Genomic DNA, 15,152 nt, shown 5'->3' on the forward strand with positions numbered 1-15,152 from the left:
GGTTGTAGACCACGTGGCAGCCAGGCACTTCGGACCGAGAGGTCTTCATTGGCTGGGTAGGACATGCACAGGGGTCTCAAGCTTTTTCCCTCTTTCCATGACTGCGCCGCTTTGACAGGTCCTCGCATGCACGACATGCAAGTACCTTTCAAGTACAGTCCAATAAGGTAAGCCCGTCCGGCAACACGGATGCGGGGAGCTTGTCATACGACTCTTCGATTCAGTGGTAGGCCGGCCGCCAAGCTACCCTTAGTGGCTTTCTCTGCTAGGTCCTCTCTGAGCGATGACTGGTACGGTGTGTGCCTCGAATGGTGGTTGCCGGTCAATCAAAATTAGACTTTTGCTTCTCCCGCGGGCTAGCAGTGCACTAGCGCCTGCGCATTGCCTGCAAGTAGGACCTCATGTCCTCTTCTTCACCTCTGCTCTTCGACTGTGTTTTCCCACTGCTGAAGTGCATACCATGAAAAATCGAGCATGTACAAATTGCGCAAAACCAAAGAATAAGACTCGCATTGCGATGCTCGCAATCCCTGGGATGCAGATCTCCACTCGGTATCAACTCCGAGTCCATCTTGGGCTACGGTGAAGTCATGTGGGGCTAAAGCGTCGCTGGTTGGATCCGAGAGACGTCTGTTCACTCCTGGCTTGCGTTTGTTTATTCCATTGCTCTACGATACTAATTGTCTGTGTGGAAAGCGAAAGTTTGAACGACCAGAGAAAAAGCAAGGTGATCTCGTCGTGTGAGGTGGTTCTTTTTAAGATTGCAGGACATGAGTCTAATGCTAGCAATGAAAGAAGGTTAAACTTTAGTGATGTGCTTGCACATCCCTCCGTCCATCTGTTGCCCTTACGATAGTATGTATGATAACGTTAACTTTTGGCAGTAAACAAGAATCAAGTTGCAGCATACTTGTACTCGTACGGACAGGTGTTGTACACTATTCGTGCGCCAGCAGGTGGCTAGAAAACTTTGTTTGGTCTGCAATGATATGATAGGGATCGACATACCGTTTCAGGGATGATCTTCATTCGCTCCAGCGAAGCTGAGCCTGTGTCTCGATCCCCATCTAAATCCCTAGCAGCGTTGATTCTGCTATACGATTATGGTGCACATGAACTTGTCTTAATGTGGGGAAAAGCTCGAAGACATGGCCCGCTTGATCGTTTGATTGTTCTTACACTTCGTAGCGTTCAGCTTGGTATGTGACAATCGAGAGTGAATGGAATTACCAGAGTGTAGGATCGAGGTTGTGTGTACCATTTGTGTTGTCATTCCTATATTCACTGCACGATCTTTGATTTGTGGCGATAAGATCCCGTAGATCGATCACAGACGCTTCTTTTGATGCTCCACGTGCTCGACATTGCGATGGTAATTGCGATCTGGCCTCAAATCTCAAGCCTTAGGGAGACATCGGCATTTTATTCTGCTTTAGCTGTCTGCGGAGAGCGGTGCTAGTGTCGTGGTACAGACATCTGCCATTCTACCGACTTTCAGCCAGTGGCTTCATTGAGACATGAAGAATAGAAGCATGTGAAATGGTATTTAGGAGTCATACGCTCATCTTTGCGAGGTCGCTATCACGACCTGTGTCTCGACCAATGCTTAAAGTCGAATTTGGCTTCAGCTTCGATGCCTTAAAACGAGGTAGCTGGGTGGTCATATTGACATACTGAAGTTCAGTTCATGACGGCAGCCCTTCCTCGGCAGGAGTTGTGACAGTCGTTGGATGTGGCAGATGATTCCGCATGCGTTCCCATACTCCAGTCCACTCAGTTTTGCGGACGGACTCGTCAGTCCAGTCAGGGAAAGTGAGATCGTTTCCAGTCATACTTGAGATGACCTTATCACACCAGACCAGGAACTGCACCAGCGTAGGCCCATAAGCATCAGTATGATAGATGACCTCGAGCCCGCCCCGGGCATTAATCATTCTGCGTAGAGGGGCTTGATATAAAGTCACTGGACTGCCAGCATGTCCCTGTGTGCTTTCAGCCAGTGCGATCAAGGTCACAGCCAAGATGGTAGCAGAGCTAAGCACACGTTTCGGATTTTCAAGAGCATCATTGAGCAACTTGACAGTCTGACGTTGGAATACTCGAGGCGCGACTTCCATGGTCATGCCGCCTCTCTCAAGCATAGCCGAGGTGGTCGACATGAGAGCGAACAGTAGAGCAGGTTCGTGTTCAGCGACTGTCAGTTGGAGAGGCAGATCACATACAGCTTTCTGGTACTCTGAATCCGAATGGATCTCTTTGATTTGAGCAGCGGTGATGGCACGGTCTATGTCTTGTCAGCTTCGTGAGAACGTGAGTATGATCAGATTCTGATGGGCCGCTTACATCTTTCGATCATGCGTCCATAAAGCGGCGTCCACGACACAGGAAATCTGCTGAACGGATTTCCGTCATGCTTCATTTGCTGAAAGCAGGGACAGTCCTCGTTGAGGACGACCTCGAAGAATGGCGAGGGTGAGCGCGAACGACGCGACCAACCAGGAGGTTCTTGAGACTTCGAGCTAGATCGATCATCGTCGGCCACATCACTCATGGCGCTATCATGTCGAGGTAAGGACAAAGGGAATGAGGAAAATCCGCTTTCGTGATACGGGTTCCATGGTATCACAGCACTTGCCACTGACGGCGAGCGACGAGGATTCCGCGCGGCAGGCGCGTTAACCGTCTCACGATTTGAGACATTCGAGACGGGCGGCGAAGAGGACGCAGGCGCATCCGAAATAGGCACGTGTACTTGAAGATTCGAAGAGCCTGTTCCGCATACTGGGTCCACGGACGAGTCAGTAGTCGGGGGTTGCGATAGCACTCCTTCAAAGGTTGTATGATGCTGGACTTTGCGGCGCTTGTTCGGAGGAGGCCTTGCTGGTGCTGCCTTTTTCGAATTCCTCTGACGACTCGTCCAGCCGTACTTTGCTGCCTGAGACCGGACACTGTGACCGCCCTTTCTCACGCCGGATCCAGTTTCGAAGACGAAATTGAATGTATTTTCTTGTTTGGGAACATCATTCTCTGGTGACCTTGTCGACATTATATCTCTGCCAGTAGCATCGGCGTGAGACTCGTGGGAGTCGTGCCGTCGAGGCACTCCAGATCCACTATTAGACATGTTTGTTGTTATTGTCGATCAGCAGAGACGAATGACATTTTGCTATCGATGGAAGTGAAATTGAATCGAGGGGCAGGCACATGTTAAGAGCGATTGACATGATGGATTGCTGGTCTCAGCTTTGCCTGCGCTAAAGTAGGACTGGCGGCCGCGGGCACCTAACCGATCGGGTAAACTTCCAGAGACAACATGATCCCTGGTTCGCGGTCCAACGATCTCATGAGGGAGAAAAACGCCAAGAACTCTTAGTATTGATTCGGGCGTCTTCGGCGTGTACGATCGAAGCAGTAGATCGTGATGTTCCGGGCAATTGATCAGCTAGCGAGATATGTGGTTCGACACAGGTTGAGATTTAGGAGTATTATTACACTATGGAACGCGGGATTTGGCGATACACATGACCAAAATGGACATGGCAGCTTCACTCTCCACACCTGACCATCGACTGCTTGTGGCAGTCTCAAAACTCCGGGGAATCTAGCAATTTCCCTGCCCTTTTCCCATAGTCCACTTCGTTGCCGAGACCTGGGTCCCGATGACGACGAAAACCAAGCATCCAATGCCAACGCTATCTAAGTGGTAATGCTCCCTGAAACCACGTGTACAATCCCAGCAGAGGTCTCACCAGGCATGTGACTCGGATGCTTAAAATGGCATCAACCTTAGTCGTTTGGACTTTCGACTATCCGCAGCAATGTACCTTGGTCACCTGCGGCATCTTCGCAGAAAACGGACTCACACCGACAGAGCATCACAGCATTGTGCACGCTGCTCGAAACCTTAATGGTGGAGATGGGGGCTATGGCCTCAGTGGTCATTATTGGGCCAACTTGACCGTCTCCTCAGCAAGCCCGGTCTAGAGATCTGAGCCACCCGCTCCGCGAAGCCTCGATGTAGTTGGCCGTGGCTGTTCTCTAGAAACTTCTTGACGAAGCCTGCGAAAGTGCGATTGCAGATGGCGTCGCTCGTTATGCGCACCAATCGTTTATCTGGCGCAAGTACAACCAATCGCCAATGGTTGACTGAGGTAAAGCCCCCGGGCGCTTTGACAGTAATGTCGCATCCGTCTTCGACTATCTTGTAGGTCGCCGTGTAAGAGACACCACCATTCCAGAGCTTCTTTGGGATGAAAGCCAAGTAGTCTTCCACCCTGTACTCCCAGGTGTCCTGTCCATGTTGGGCCACCAACACATATCCTTTGCAGTCCGGATTGAGCTTGACTATCAGGTCGAAGTCATGCATCAACTTGATGATCAGATCAGAGGGAGTGGACGTGTCAATGGTGGACTCGGAAACATGGGAAAAGGACGTTTCGAACATGGTACTTGCAGCTTGACTGTTGGACCAGATATGAACACAGCTGCGCGTTCTTACAGTAGTAACTCCGGCTGTTTTCTTGCGAGGTCACGGATCACGATGAAGATTGGACAAATGGGTGCTCGGTTACAATAAAATCAATTGCAGTTGGTATGTAGACGAATACAGATGAACCTCTACTGTTCGGCATTCCAACGTAAGCTATTGCAGCAACAATAATTACGTCATGTATGAGCATAGGACAGCGGGCAAAGTTCGCCTCGGTGAAGAACGGTCTCAGGAACCTTGAGGAAGTTAAAATTCACTACACACCAGCTGTGCAGCCAGGAGATTGGTGAAGAGTCGTGTAGCACGTGTATCGCAGCACAAGCACAAGCACAGCACTCCGGAAGTGGCGGAAGGTGGACCATGCGAGCGCATACGAATAGGTCTCATCTCGGGCGCAAGGTTTTGGTCGCTGTGGTACTTTCAATATCATACAGTACTGGTTATTTCACTGCCCAAGCGATAGAAAGGTAGCTTTGGAGGTAATAATTCCGACGTGCACTGTGAGAGAAGGTGGTGGCGCGGTTTGAGACATCAAGCGAATGCCAAGGATAGCAAAAATCCGATCAAGCGTCTCCAGAAACGGTAAGGCTGAGTCGCAATCAAAGATTCGCCGATTCTTCCATTTGAGCGAGACACGGGACGGTCAATGAAGATGTGCCCGGACTATTCTTGTATCCGGATCACAATTGGTGCTTTGGCTGACAACGGACTGGTCGAACAGGGACAACCGAGTCGCCTCATCCTGCGACATTTGCGGGATACACGTAGCTTAGTCCGATAGCGGTTAATTCATGTCGTCTTTGTTCTTCTTCTTATCCCAGCCCGGGCCGTCGGACGCCTGTTGCTGCCGGAGATACTTTTTCGGCTGGGGAAGACTAGTATCTCCGTGCCTCACGTGTCGGTGTCTCTGTGGCACATGCATGCTGTGATGGAGCATTTCACATCCCTGCACTTCTTAAATTGCTAGATCGATGCTCGTGCTATACAAGTACTAAGAGATAAGCCGATAGTCTTGGTGCATGACGTAGAGAGTGGCTAGCAGATTTCGATACTTGTAGCGTTCCTGAGTGAGGAACTGTATTGTACGTTACAGTTATTTCGGCTATCTGACGCGTTGCAGCCATTTGCTGCCAGACGCGTGCAGTGACGCGGAAGGAGCTTCTGACAATTCATAATGGCAGACACTGTAGATGCAGAGGAAGAAGCTCTACAGCAATTACTAGGGACGACGTCTTTTGGGAAGCAGACCAAGGCAGCCAAGGCAGGAGATCGCTTCGAGCAAAGCAAGAGGAAGGTGTCAGGACAGCAAGAGGAAGGAACGAAGAATCGACATGGCGACAGTGATGAGGAGGAAAGGAACGACGATGGCGGCGATGATGACAATGACAGTGATGAAGACGACGACGATGAAGATGAATTTCCCGTGTCGCACGAGTTGCTCATCAAAACACATGATAGAGCAGTCACGACAGTCACAATAGATCCATCTGGGTCACGATTAATTACAGGATCCAATGATTGTACCCTCAAACTCCACGACTTTGCATCCATGACACCGACAACAGTCCGCGCCTTCAAGTCGGTCGATCCTTCATCAGCAAAAGGTGCTGCAAACTCAGAGACACACCCTGTTCATGAGGTTTTGTTCAATCCAATATCACCCAGCCGCGTCTTGGTGGTCACAGGGCTACCGCAAGCAAGAGTGCTGGATCGCGATGGAGACACAATCTGCCAATTTGTCAAGGGAGACATGTATCTGCGAGATATGCACAACACCAAAGGCCACATCTCCGAGGTCACTTGTGGTGCGTGGCATCCGACAAATCCTGACATATGTGCTACTGCCGGCACAGACAGCACAGTGCGCATATGGGACATCAACAATCCACGTGCGCAGAAGGAGGTCATTGTCCACAAGTCTCGGGCTGCTGGATCGGCTGGACGGACACGCATTACTGCCATAGCTTGGGCCGCTCCGGCGCAAGGTGGAAACCCGATCCTCGTCGCCGCTGCCTACGACGGCAGTATTGTCATGTGGGAAGGCGACGGTCCATATCACCGTCCCACTGCTGAGATCCGTGATGCACACGCCAAGGATACTTGGACTGGTGGTATAGACATCAGTCCGGATGGCCGTCTTGTTGTCACACGTGGTGGAGACGACACCATCAAGCTTTGGGACACACGTAAATTCAAGCATCCCATCACCACGGTCTCTCATTCTTCGACATCCTCTCAATATCAAACCAGCAATATCCGCTTCTCGCCTACGGGCGCTTATATCATAACAGGCTCGCAGACCGGCCATCTACACATCTTGAATCCGGCGACATTGCGACCAGAGCTCGTCACTCCAGTTACTCCAGGCTCCCCGCTAATCACAGTGCTATGGCACGCGAAACTCAATCAGATAATCACAGGCTCCGCAAACGCTGAGACTCATGTGCTTTACAATCCAGATATCTCCAACGGAGGTGGCAAGGCAGTCATGCTCAAAGCTCCGAAGCGCCGTCACATTGACGACGATCCTAACCTCACCATGGACCTCGCTCACGGCATATCTGGCGATTCTGTCATCCTACCTGGTGGCTCTGCCCCGTCTGCTGCCTCCTTTGCTGCCAGACATCCAACCGTGGGTCTGACCGCATCAGGCAAGTCGCGCGATCCGAGAAGACCGCATATCCCAGCCACTACGCCTTTCGCAAAGACGAATCCAGATGCCGGCTTCGTCAAGGACTCTATACCGCTGAGTAGCATGCGTGATGAGGATCCTAGAGAGGCATTGCTACGTTACGAAGAGAAGGCGAAAACTGACCCTCTTTTCACTAATGCTTGGGCGACTACGCAACCAAAGACTATCTATCGAGATGTATCGGACGACGAGGAAGAGGATGGTCCTGACAAGAAGAAGACCAGGCGTTAAGCATTGCTTGCGAGGGAGAAACAAAAGTCAGACAAAAGCGATTTCATACCCATGAGTATAAATACCCATCCTCATACAGAGTCGTTCTATGCATCGACTGAGCCTCACATTTGTCTTCCTGATATCTTAGGTAAGACGGTGGGTCAAAATGGTAGCAAGAATGGGGGTGTGATACAGTAGGCCCGCAGTAGGAAGCTATGACGCCCGAAGCCCCACTTCCCCCTCCGTCATGATAAACAATCCTTATCCCACATGATTGTTATGTTGTAGCATCTCCAATTGCCCTTCGACAGCAGAAACAGAATTTATCAAGTCTCGAGTAAAGGCTATAGACCAGCGAGAAATTGAAACACCTCACGGGTCACGATTCCGACAAACATATAGTCTCCGATACTTTGGGAGCAACGACCTTATACTTGCGACTCTTATAGCAGTCAGCAAACAGATATCCAAAGAAAGGTTACATACCAAAAGCACAAGAACCCCTCCACAACTCCAATACCATGGCACAAAGGTTTCAAGGCAAAGTCATTTTCGTGACTGGTGCCGCATCAGGAATCGGCCGCGCAACAAGCATCAAGCTCGCTCTCCAAGGCGCCACTCTGTACCTGACCGACATCAACGCCTCCGCCCTGACCGAGACACTGTCCCAATGCTCCTCGGCTCACAGCTCATTATCCCACCAAACGCATGTGCTCGACGTGGGCGACTCATCCGCCTGCACAGAGGCCATAGAGGCGTGCGTCGCGCAACTCGGCCGTATCGACCATGTCTTCAATTGCGCAGGCATTAACCCTACCCCATATGCTCTCGAGGATACGACCGATGCGTACTACGATCGGTTGTTCAACGTCAATGTGAGGGGCATGTATGCTGTCACGCGCGCTGCTATTCCTCATCTTGAGCGGAGTGCTTCGGAGAGCAAGGATAGATGGGGGAAGCCCAGTTTTGTCAACGTGAGCAGTATCAGTGGTATCAGGCCGACTGCTAGTGTTGCCATTTACTGCGCTACCAAGACTGCTATCATTGGGTTCAGCAAGTCTATGGCGTTGGAGTTGGGCAAGAAGGGTGTCAGGGTGAATATCCTTGCCCCAGGATTCATTGATACGCCCACTAATGCGAGGTGAGCACCCTGCTGATTTTCGGTGGTTTCTTCAGTGCAGCTCTTTCAAAATACTGACTGGTTCTTTAGTGTCGTAGCTGGCGAAGAGAGTATCAAGCGAATCGAAGCAAAGGTCTCGCTTGGCCGCATGGGCACACCCGATGAATGCGCGGATGTGGTAGCATTCTTGATGAGTGATGAAGCCAGGTATATGAATGGCAGCGTCGTCGAGGCCAATGGTGGTATGGCTCCCTGATACATGAACGCTTGGTCATGCAGAGATTACGGCCAATCTGCTCGATCTTTCGGGCAGACGACCATCCGCAATTACGGACCAGAGCTGCAAAGGCAGGCTCGGATGTCCTGTCTTTCTCGCTTTCGGGAACGACAAAGTGAATGCCCTGCAGCGCTCATATATGTTCATAGTTCACATCTGGTATGCAAACATGAATGCTATTGAGATATTTGAGTTGTCAATGTGCTCCTCTTACAACAGAACAAAGGGCTCCAGAATCTTATTCTTCACCAAAACTCGAAAATCCAGCCTGGGCTCCCCGTTCCTCTGTCGCTCAATCACATACCTCAAGCAGGCCGAAGCGCGAGCGAAATTTGTGCCCAGCTCAGCGAGCGAAGCATATCGATCAAGGATCCATTCCTGATGTAGCGGTGCTCGCGTTTCCAGGCCTGCAACCAGTAGAGGCCACGCGATGCGCATGAGTGCGGCAACATCGTCGCTCTCGTGTAGCTTCAGTGCTATGACAATGATGCCATCGAGCGCGTTTCTCGCGAGGTTACTAGGCAGGGGATCTCGATCTGGGTAGGCGGTACAGTGGAAATCGAGTATTGCGGCGTTGAAATGGGCAACAGCGCATCGCACCCAAGCTATCAGGCGCACGTTTGCGCCTTCGGACGTCTCGCGCATTGCAAAGTGTATTAATTGCATGTGCTTCTTTTTGGCCGTGGCAATGCGTTAGTATTAGCATGAGTTTCGTTTTTCCGGCGTTGTATCTCATATAGGAGTGCAGTGCTATGTAGGTAACTTACCGTCACGTACTCTAGAAAAGCGCAGTATAGTCTGTCAATTTCGAGATCACAAGCCAATCCACTTTCTATATCATGCCTGAGTACGGTGATTTCGTATCGCTTGTAAGTTGCCCACGCATGTAATGACTGAGCACGGCCGGTCTCGAGATCGTCTTGTGTTTCCTCGAGAGGATATACTCCAGGTCCCCATAGTTCATACGCGGCATATTGTGACCGCTCGAAAAATTCAGTATAGGTGCCTAGGTATCGCGGATCTGACCATGGCCGCTTGAGCAGGTCGCCCTGCAAGTCAAACGTACGTGCAGCAATGTCCAGCTTAATCATTTCGAAGGCTAGCCGGTTCAAGACGCCGCTGTATCTGCTCTCGGGCCAGTCCTCCGATCTCGACGGCAGTATATGCGGCACAAGTCTTCGATCAAACTCACGCAGACAATACTGGAAATTGGCCGTATCCTGGGTGACTTTTCTTGCATCGTTGCCGAATCTGATATGATACAATGTTACGAGATATATGAAAGTGAGATAGATCTCGGGTGAGAATCTCGAGAGCCCAGTTGCACCGTCCTCGGCCGATGGGGTTCCAGCTGCCATACCATAGGCATCCTGAAGATATTTCTTGTAGACAGCAGGTTTCTTGGCTTTGAAGCCTGGTGTTGCTATGCTAGGTGCTTCGGATCCGAGACCATTCATCACACGATGTAGACACTCATTCGATCGACAAATCTTGCGTAGACCCCATATGAACGACCAATTCGTTGGCTTGGGCTCGATGCCTGTACTCAGATCCACGAGGAGTTTATCCTGCCAGTCGTTGAATCGTGGCCCAGATTCTGTGCTAGCCGCGTAGTCATCATTCGCAAGCCAGTCCATTGCTTTTCTATTTGTCGAGTTTTTGTGGTTTGTTCTACCGATATAGCTGGTGTGCGCAATGGCATAGTGGTGCCATGGCCGCTATATTCACAATTACTGAAATAGTATTGACGCTGAAACAGAACGCAGTAAACACAAAACATATGTTATGCGCACTGACTCGGCCCGATATCATTATCCGTTCATCCCCATCCAGCCGATCGATATGCCTCTATAGCAAGTTAAGATAACTGGTTATATGGACTTGACAATAAATGTTGCTGAATGTTTGCGCGTAGTGTAACTACAAATTACAGCGAAGAGAAGTATTCGAGCCATCACCGATTCGGCTCTTTTATGATGCATATACCCTTAACTAAACATGGGTGCAACCATTGTCCCGGGCAGCTTTAATAATTTCTCTAATGATCTTTTGTAAGCAAGTAAGGTCCATAGTAGGTCGTCATTGCTACACTGATTTGCTATATACGGTATCCAATGTATGCAAAATCGTAAAACAATCACTTGCAAGGCAAGGTTGCAAGCCGCTTGACATGAGGGCGCAAAATTGAAAGCCGAACGCCGGGATCGAACCGGCGATCTTCCCATGTCGCGACATTCGAATATCAGATGTTATACGAGTGGGATGCCTTACCGCTTGGCCAGTCCGGCTTCGATGAACTGTGGCGAACTTTTTTGATACATATTCCCGTATCAATCAAGCAGCATCTGATACCAGAGACAATAAACACATGTTGTTTTTCTAAATGGGATCCCATTCAAGTCATCTATAGCCTATGTACTTCATCTTTGCCTGTATTGTCACTTGCTACTATCTGACCAATCACTTAGTTACGCTTGCCTCGTGAATGTTTTGTTTCATGGTTGGTCACGTAGGCAAGCGTTGGTTCGTTTAGGTATGTCATTGCAAGCTCTATACTTTCCCACAGGACAACGAGGTAAACACCTGCTTGGGTCATTTTGCAGCACGATGGAGCAAAATGATGACTCCTGACTCTTTCAAGCAACAGACTAGACTTATTTTGACCTTTAAAAATGGATACATGCCGTCAGGCGGTCGTGAGCGAGTGTGATTCTGATCAAAGTCATCCGAAGAAACCATAGACAGGGTCCCCCTCCCGGTTGAGCCAGGTGACATGTATGCATTGCCCGATAACAGTCTATCGTAGGGGAACGTTTCTGGAAAATCGTATCATGGGAATGAGCATTGTTAAAGCTACCGAGGCACGGAAAACCAGCAAAAGTACCGTTTCGATCTTATGTGCCCTCGCATTATCTATTCTACCTTTATTGCCAAATCAGCTGGACTGTGCTCGACCATGCCTGAGGACTTTTCTCCCTTGAGAATGACCCTCATCAGCTTTTCTAATTTAGAAACAGCATCGTCGCCGATCTGGTAATGTACGACCAGACGACCACCGCTTAGCCGCAGTCCGACCTTCTGACCCTCTGCTATGAAGTCCTCACGCGTAATCCCCGCGGCTTGAAGGTCCAGCCATACCATGTTGGTCTCGACTGGATTCGTCGTCTTACCACCCATGTCCTGCCACATCTGGGAGATTTTCCTCGCGGTGTCATGTGTGGCTTTCAGCTTACCACCAAGGAAATTATCCTCGACAGCGATGCGTGCAGCAGCGGTGACCACACCTGCCTGTCTCAGACCACCACCAATACTCTTTCTGATCCATCTAGCTCTTTCACAGAACGCCTCGGTGCCAACAATGACACTGCCAATTGGAGCACCAAGCCCTTTGCTGAAACACAAAGACATACTATCAAAGCAGGCGGAGTATTCCTTCAGCGACCCGGCGCCAGATGCGACAGCCTCCCAGAGTCGGGCACCGTCTAGATGCAACAGAACCCCGTTTTCCTTTGCCCACGCACTGATTTTCTGACACTCTTCGAGAGGCAATATCGTGCCGTCTAATGTATTTTCAAGGCTTATGACCTTCGTAGGGCAAGCATGGACGTCATTACTTAAGACAGCTCTCTTTTTGATATCTTCAAGGGTAAGGTAGGTACCGTTGGCAGGTACGACGCCCATGATCATTGCTCCAGTCAAACTCGCTACTCCACCGGCCTCCCATTGTATTATGTGTGACCGATGATCGGTCAGAACACTATGTGGTGGTGCAAGGAGCTGTGTCCTCAACGCTACTTGATTGCCCATAGTGCCTGAGAGCACGAAGAGAGCCGCCTCTCTTCCAGTCAGCTCGACCATGAAAGACTCGAGACTGTTGGTGGTCGGGTCCTCAACATAGACATCGTCCTGCAGCGTCGTAGCTGCAATTGCTTCCAGCATACGAGTGGTAGGACGCGTAACGACGTCACTTCGAAGGTCAAAAGCTGCTGGTCCAGGACTTGACCACTGGTTCACCTTTACATCGCCATTGCCCAGTTCCTTGGCTGTCTTCTCGACGCCCTCTTGAGTGATTGCCGCCGCCATTCTCTGGTTGGGTGGTGTATAAAACCTTCTTGGAAGATGTTGTGAAGATCGACGACAAGAGATGATTACGTGTCTCGAAAGTGAACACCTAGCAAAGCTTGTGCCTGTGTGATAAAGGGACATTGCCCAGTGGTAGATGATCTTCTATCTACATCGCAGGCGATATGGTCAGAGAACAGTCAGGCCTGAATTTGGGGTCGTCTGAATGTGGAAGGTGGCATGAACATGAACGGGAACAACCGTGCAGACCTCCACGATCCCCCGCACTCAATGTGAGATGAGCTTTTGTGCTCCAATGCAATGATCATCTTCAATTTGTGACGAATACCTCACCTTACCATCGCAGGATTCTCGGATTGGACTCAAGCTAAGAGATGCGACAAACATTCCGCTGTACCGCAACAGGTTCCATTCAGCAGCGTCGAACTGTCGCCGAAGCAAGGGATATAGTTTTACTTTGGTACCTGAGACCCTCCCATCAACCTACTGAAATGGTCGATCGTTCATATGCGCTATGCAATCCTGTGCCACTAAGACACGACACAAGAGCGCGAAAGTCATTTGTTCTATATGCTGATGCTTTCTATTCGTGGGACGAGACTCGAAAAGTTATGTCCTAGAATGGCTATGATTGTTGCTGTCCATGCCTGTTCGGTATGACTTGGCGCGTTTCACTGACAGCCTACCAGCAGTCCTACTGCATGACATACCACGTTGCAATGCTAGCAAAAGCTCCCCGTTGTCCACATGATGCATCACTCTGATAATCCTGATCGCATACACGGCCTATCGCCTCCAGTCTAGTAGTATGCCCTCCCTGCCAAGAGCTAACGGCGGAGATCCTAGAACTGCATTGCAGTAAGCACGACGACCTATACTACACTGTCCGTCTTCACAATAAACTATGACACATCAGGTGTATGCATGGAAGTGTTGAGGTAAGTAGGTAGCCAAATAAACTCCTTTTCTGCCTGTGTGATGCTGCATACATGACGCAATCTAACATTCCTCGGAGAAGTTACCGTATGGCAGGTAAGGAAACGAAGGGTATCTCAAGGTATCAATAGCAGAATCTTCATATCTCCTGTTCGTGGCAACAGCAATGGTGCTCATTACGCTGGTGGCTCCTTCCTCGCATGGCTATATAATGTCCTTCTGCTCCCTGTCCTTTCTGCACCTCAGACAATAAATTGATCAATTACCCACCTTACTATCCTAAGACAGCAAATATTTGCAAGCCCCAACAGCAATCTCAAGCATCACCAGCTCACCACAAACTATCACACTACCTATAAGCAAATATGCGTTTCATCATTGGATCTGCCGCCCTTCTCGCCATGGGCAGTGGTGCTCTTGCAGCTGTTGCTGGCGTCAAGAACTTATGCAGCACAACCATCTATGTAACTGTCACCAACTCAAGCATGATGTCGATTCAGTACACCATTGCCTCCAACGGCACCTATAGTCAGCCTTTAGCTGGTATGGGCAACCAATTTGGCATCACGACAGACCCCAGCTACTACTCTACTCAATCGCCAAAATTTGTCTTTGGATTTAGTGACTCCACCAGTGCTAGTCTGACCTATTGGTCAATCACTTCGGTTGATGGCAGCCCTTTCGACACCTTCCTTGTTGCTACTTCGGAGCCGACTTGTACTAATGCTACCGCCTATGATGGCCAAGTCCACACTTGCACCGACACCGTAAGGCATCCTTCAATGTTAAAAGGCCAACACTCACTGACAATACCTAGGCTGATATTGCTGTTGTTCTCTGCTAGAAGACTGATCCGGTAACTTCCAGCGTCCGGGCTGTCAGCATGCTCGGAAGATTTCTTCATTATGCAAGATCTGTAGCAATGTTCTTGGTTTCGGAAGGGGATGTTGCAGCTATGAGACACTCGGGTGTGTCTAGAAGCAAAACTATCAGGAGCGAGACAGATGGTAACAGTCCTCTGAATGAAGAAGACCATGAAATGGCCATGCTTTGAAGAAAGCATGTTGTTTCCGAAGATTATTGATGAAAATGAGACGCCAGAAAATTGGCGTTTCAAGAAGAAAAGCAATGTATCATAAAAACCATCCTCTTACTAAATTGAAACGATTACTTTGCCTCTCGCCTTTCCGGTATTCAATCGCTCAAATGCCTCTCTAGCCTGCTCGAACACCCATATACTGTCGATGACGATTTTGTCAAGTGGTAGCGTCGTCGTTTCTTCCAACCAGTCTCTTCTGAACATAAGGTTCACACAGTCATACTTGATCCTGCTCAACCCCAG

At 49.7% G+C, this 15,152-nt stretch overlaps 7 protein-coding genes across 8 annotated transcripts; 3 read left to right on the forward strand and 4 right to left on the reverse strand.

Moving 5' to 3' along the window:
* Window positions 1-1,685: 1,685 nt before the first annotated feature.
* Window positions 1,686-3,124, reverse strand: AAFC00_006197 (uncharacterized protein; the record flags this gene model as incomplete). The annotated part of the gene is made up of 2 exons (XM_069346109.1): window positions 1,686-2,284; window positions 2,344-3,124. 2 exons carry the CDS (start codon window positions 3,122-3,124, stop codon window positions 1,686-1,688), a joined length of 1,380 nt encoding a protein of 459 aa, XP_069197322.1.
* Window positions 3,125-3,931: 807 nt separating this feature from the next.
* AAFC00_006198 (uncharacterized protein) lies at window positions 3,932-4,444 on the reverse strand (the record flags this gene model as incomplete). Its single annotated transcript, XM_069346111.1, has 1 exon — window positions 3,932-4,444. The coding sequence occupies one exon, from the start codon at window positions 4,442-4,444 to the stop codon at window positions 3,932-3,934; it is 513 nt and encodes a 170-aa protein (XP_069197323.1).
* A 1,219-nt stretch (window positions 4,445-5,663) lies between these two features.
* AAFC00_006199 (uncharacterized protein) lies at window positions 5,664-7,412 on the forward strand (the record flags this gene model as incomplete). Its single annotated transcript, XM_069346112.1, has 1 exon — window positions 5,664-7,412. One exon carries the CDS (start codon window positions 5,664-5,666, stop codon window positions 7,410-7,412), a length of 1,749 nt encoding a protein of 582 aa, XP_069197324.1.
* Window positions 7,413-7,915: 503 nt separating this feature from the next.
* Window positions 7,916-8,770, forward strand: AAFC00_006200 (uncharacterized protein; the record flags this gene model as incomplete). The annotated part of the gene is made up of 2 exons (XM_069346113.1): window positions 7,916-8,535; window positions 8,605-8,770. The coding sequence occupies 2 exons, from the start codon at window positions 7,916-7,918 to the stop codon at window positions 8,768-8,770; spliced, it is 786 nt and encodes a 261-aa protein (XP_069197325.1).
* Window positions 8,771-9,001: 231 nt separating this feature from the next.
* Window positions 9,002-10,428, reverse strand: AAFC00_006201 (uncharacterized protein; the record flags this gene model as incomplete). The annotated part of the gene is made up of 2 exons (XM_069346114.1): window positions 9,002-9,460; window positions 9,559-10,428. 2 exons carry the CDS (start codon window positions 10,426-10,428, stop codon window positions 9,002-9,004), a joined length of 1,329 nt encoding a protein of 442 aa, XP_069197326.1.
* Window positions 10,429-11,704: 1,276 nt separating this feature from the next.
* AAFC00_006202 (uncharacterized protein) lies at window positions 11,705-12,997 on the reverse strand (the record flags this gene model as incomplete). 2 transcript variants are annotated; one of them, XM_069346116.1, is made up of 1 exon in its annotated part: window positions 11,705-12,997. In XM_069346116.1, the coding sequence occupies one exon, from the start codon at window positions 12,995-12,997 to the stop codon at window positions 11,705-11,707; it is 1,293 nt and encodes a 430-aa protein (XP_069197328.1). The 2 variants fall into 2 exon arrangements, with proteins under 2 accessions (XP_069197328.1, XP_069197327.1); XM_069346115.1 differs by having other exon boundaries at window positions 11,705-12,874.
* A 1,178-nt stretch (window positions 12,998-14,175) lies between these two features.
* AAFC00_006203 (uncharacterized protein) lies at window positions 14,176-14,654 on the forward strand (the record flags this gene model as incomplete). Its single annotated transcript, XM_069346117.1, has 2 exons — window positions 14,176-14,577; window positions 14,628-14,654. The coding sequence occupies 2 exons, from the start codon at window positions 14,176-14,178 to the stop codon at window positions 14,652-14,654; spliced, it is 429 nt and encodes a 142-aa protein (XP_069197329.1).
* Window positions 14,655-15,152: the final 498 nt, after the last annotated feature.

This window comes from Neodothiora populina (genome assembly GCF_041146345.1).
Source record: "Neodothiora populina strain CPC 39397 chromosome Unknown canker_contig_7, whole genome shotgun sequence".
Taxonomy (NCBI): Eukaryota; Fungi; Ascomycota; class Dothideomycetes; order Dothideales; family Dothioraceae; genus Neodothiora; species Neodothiora populina.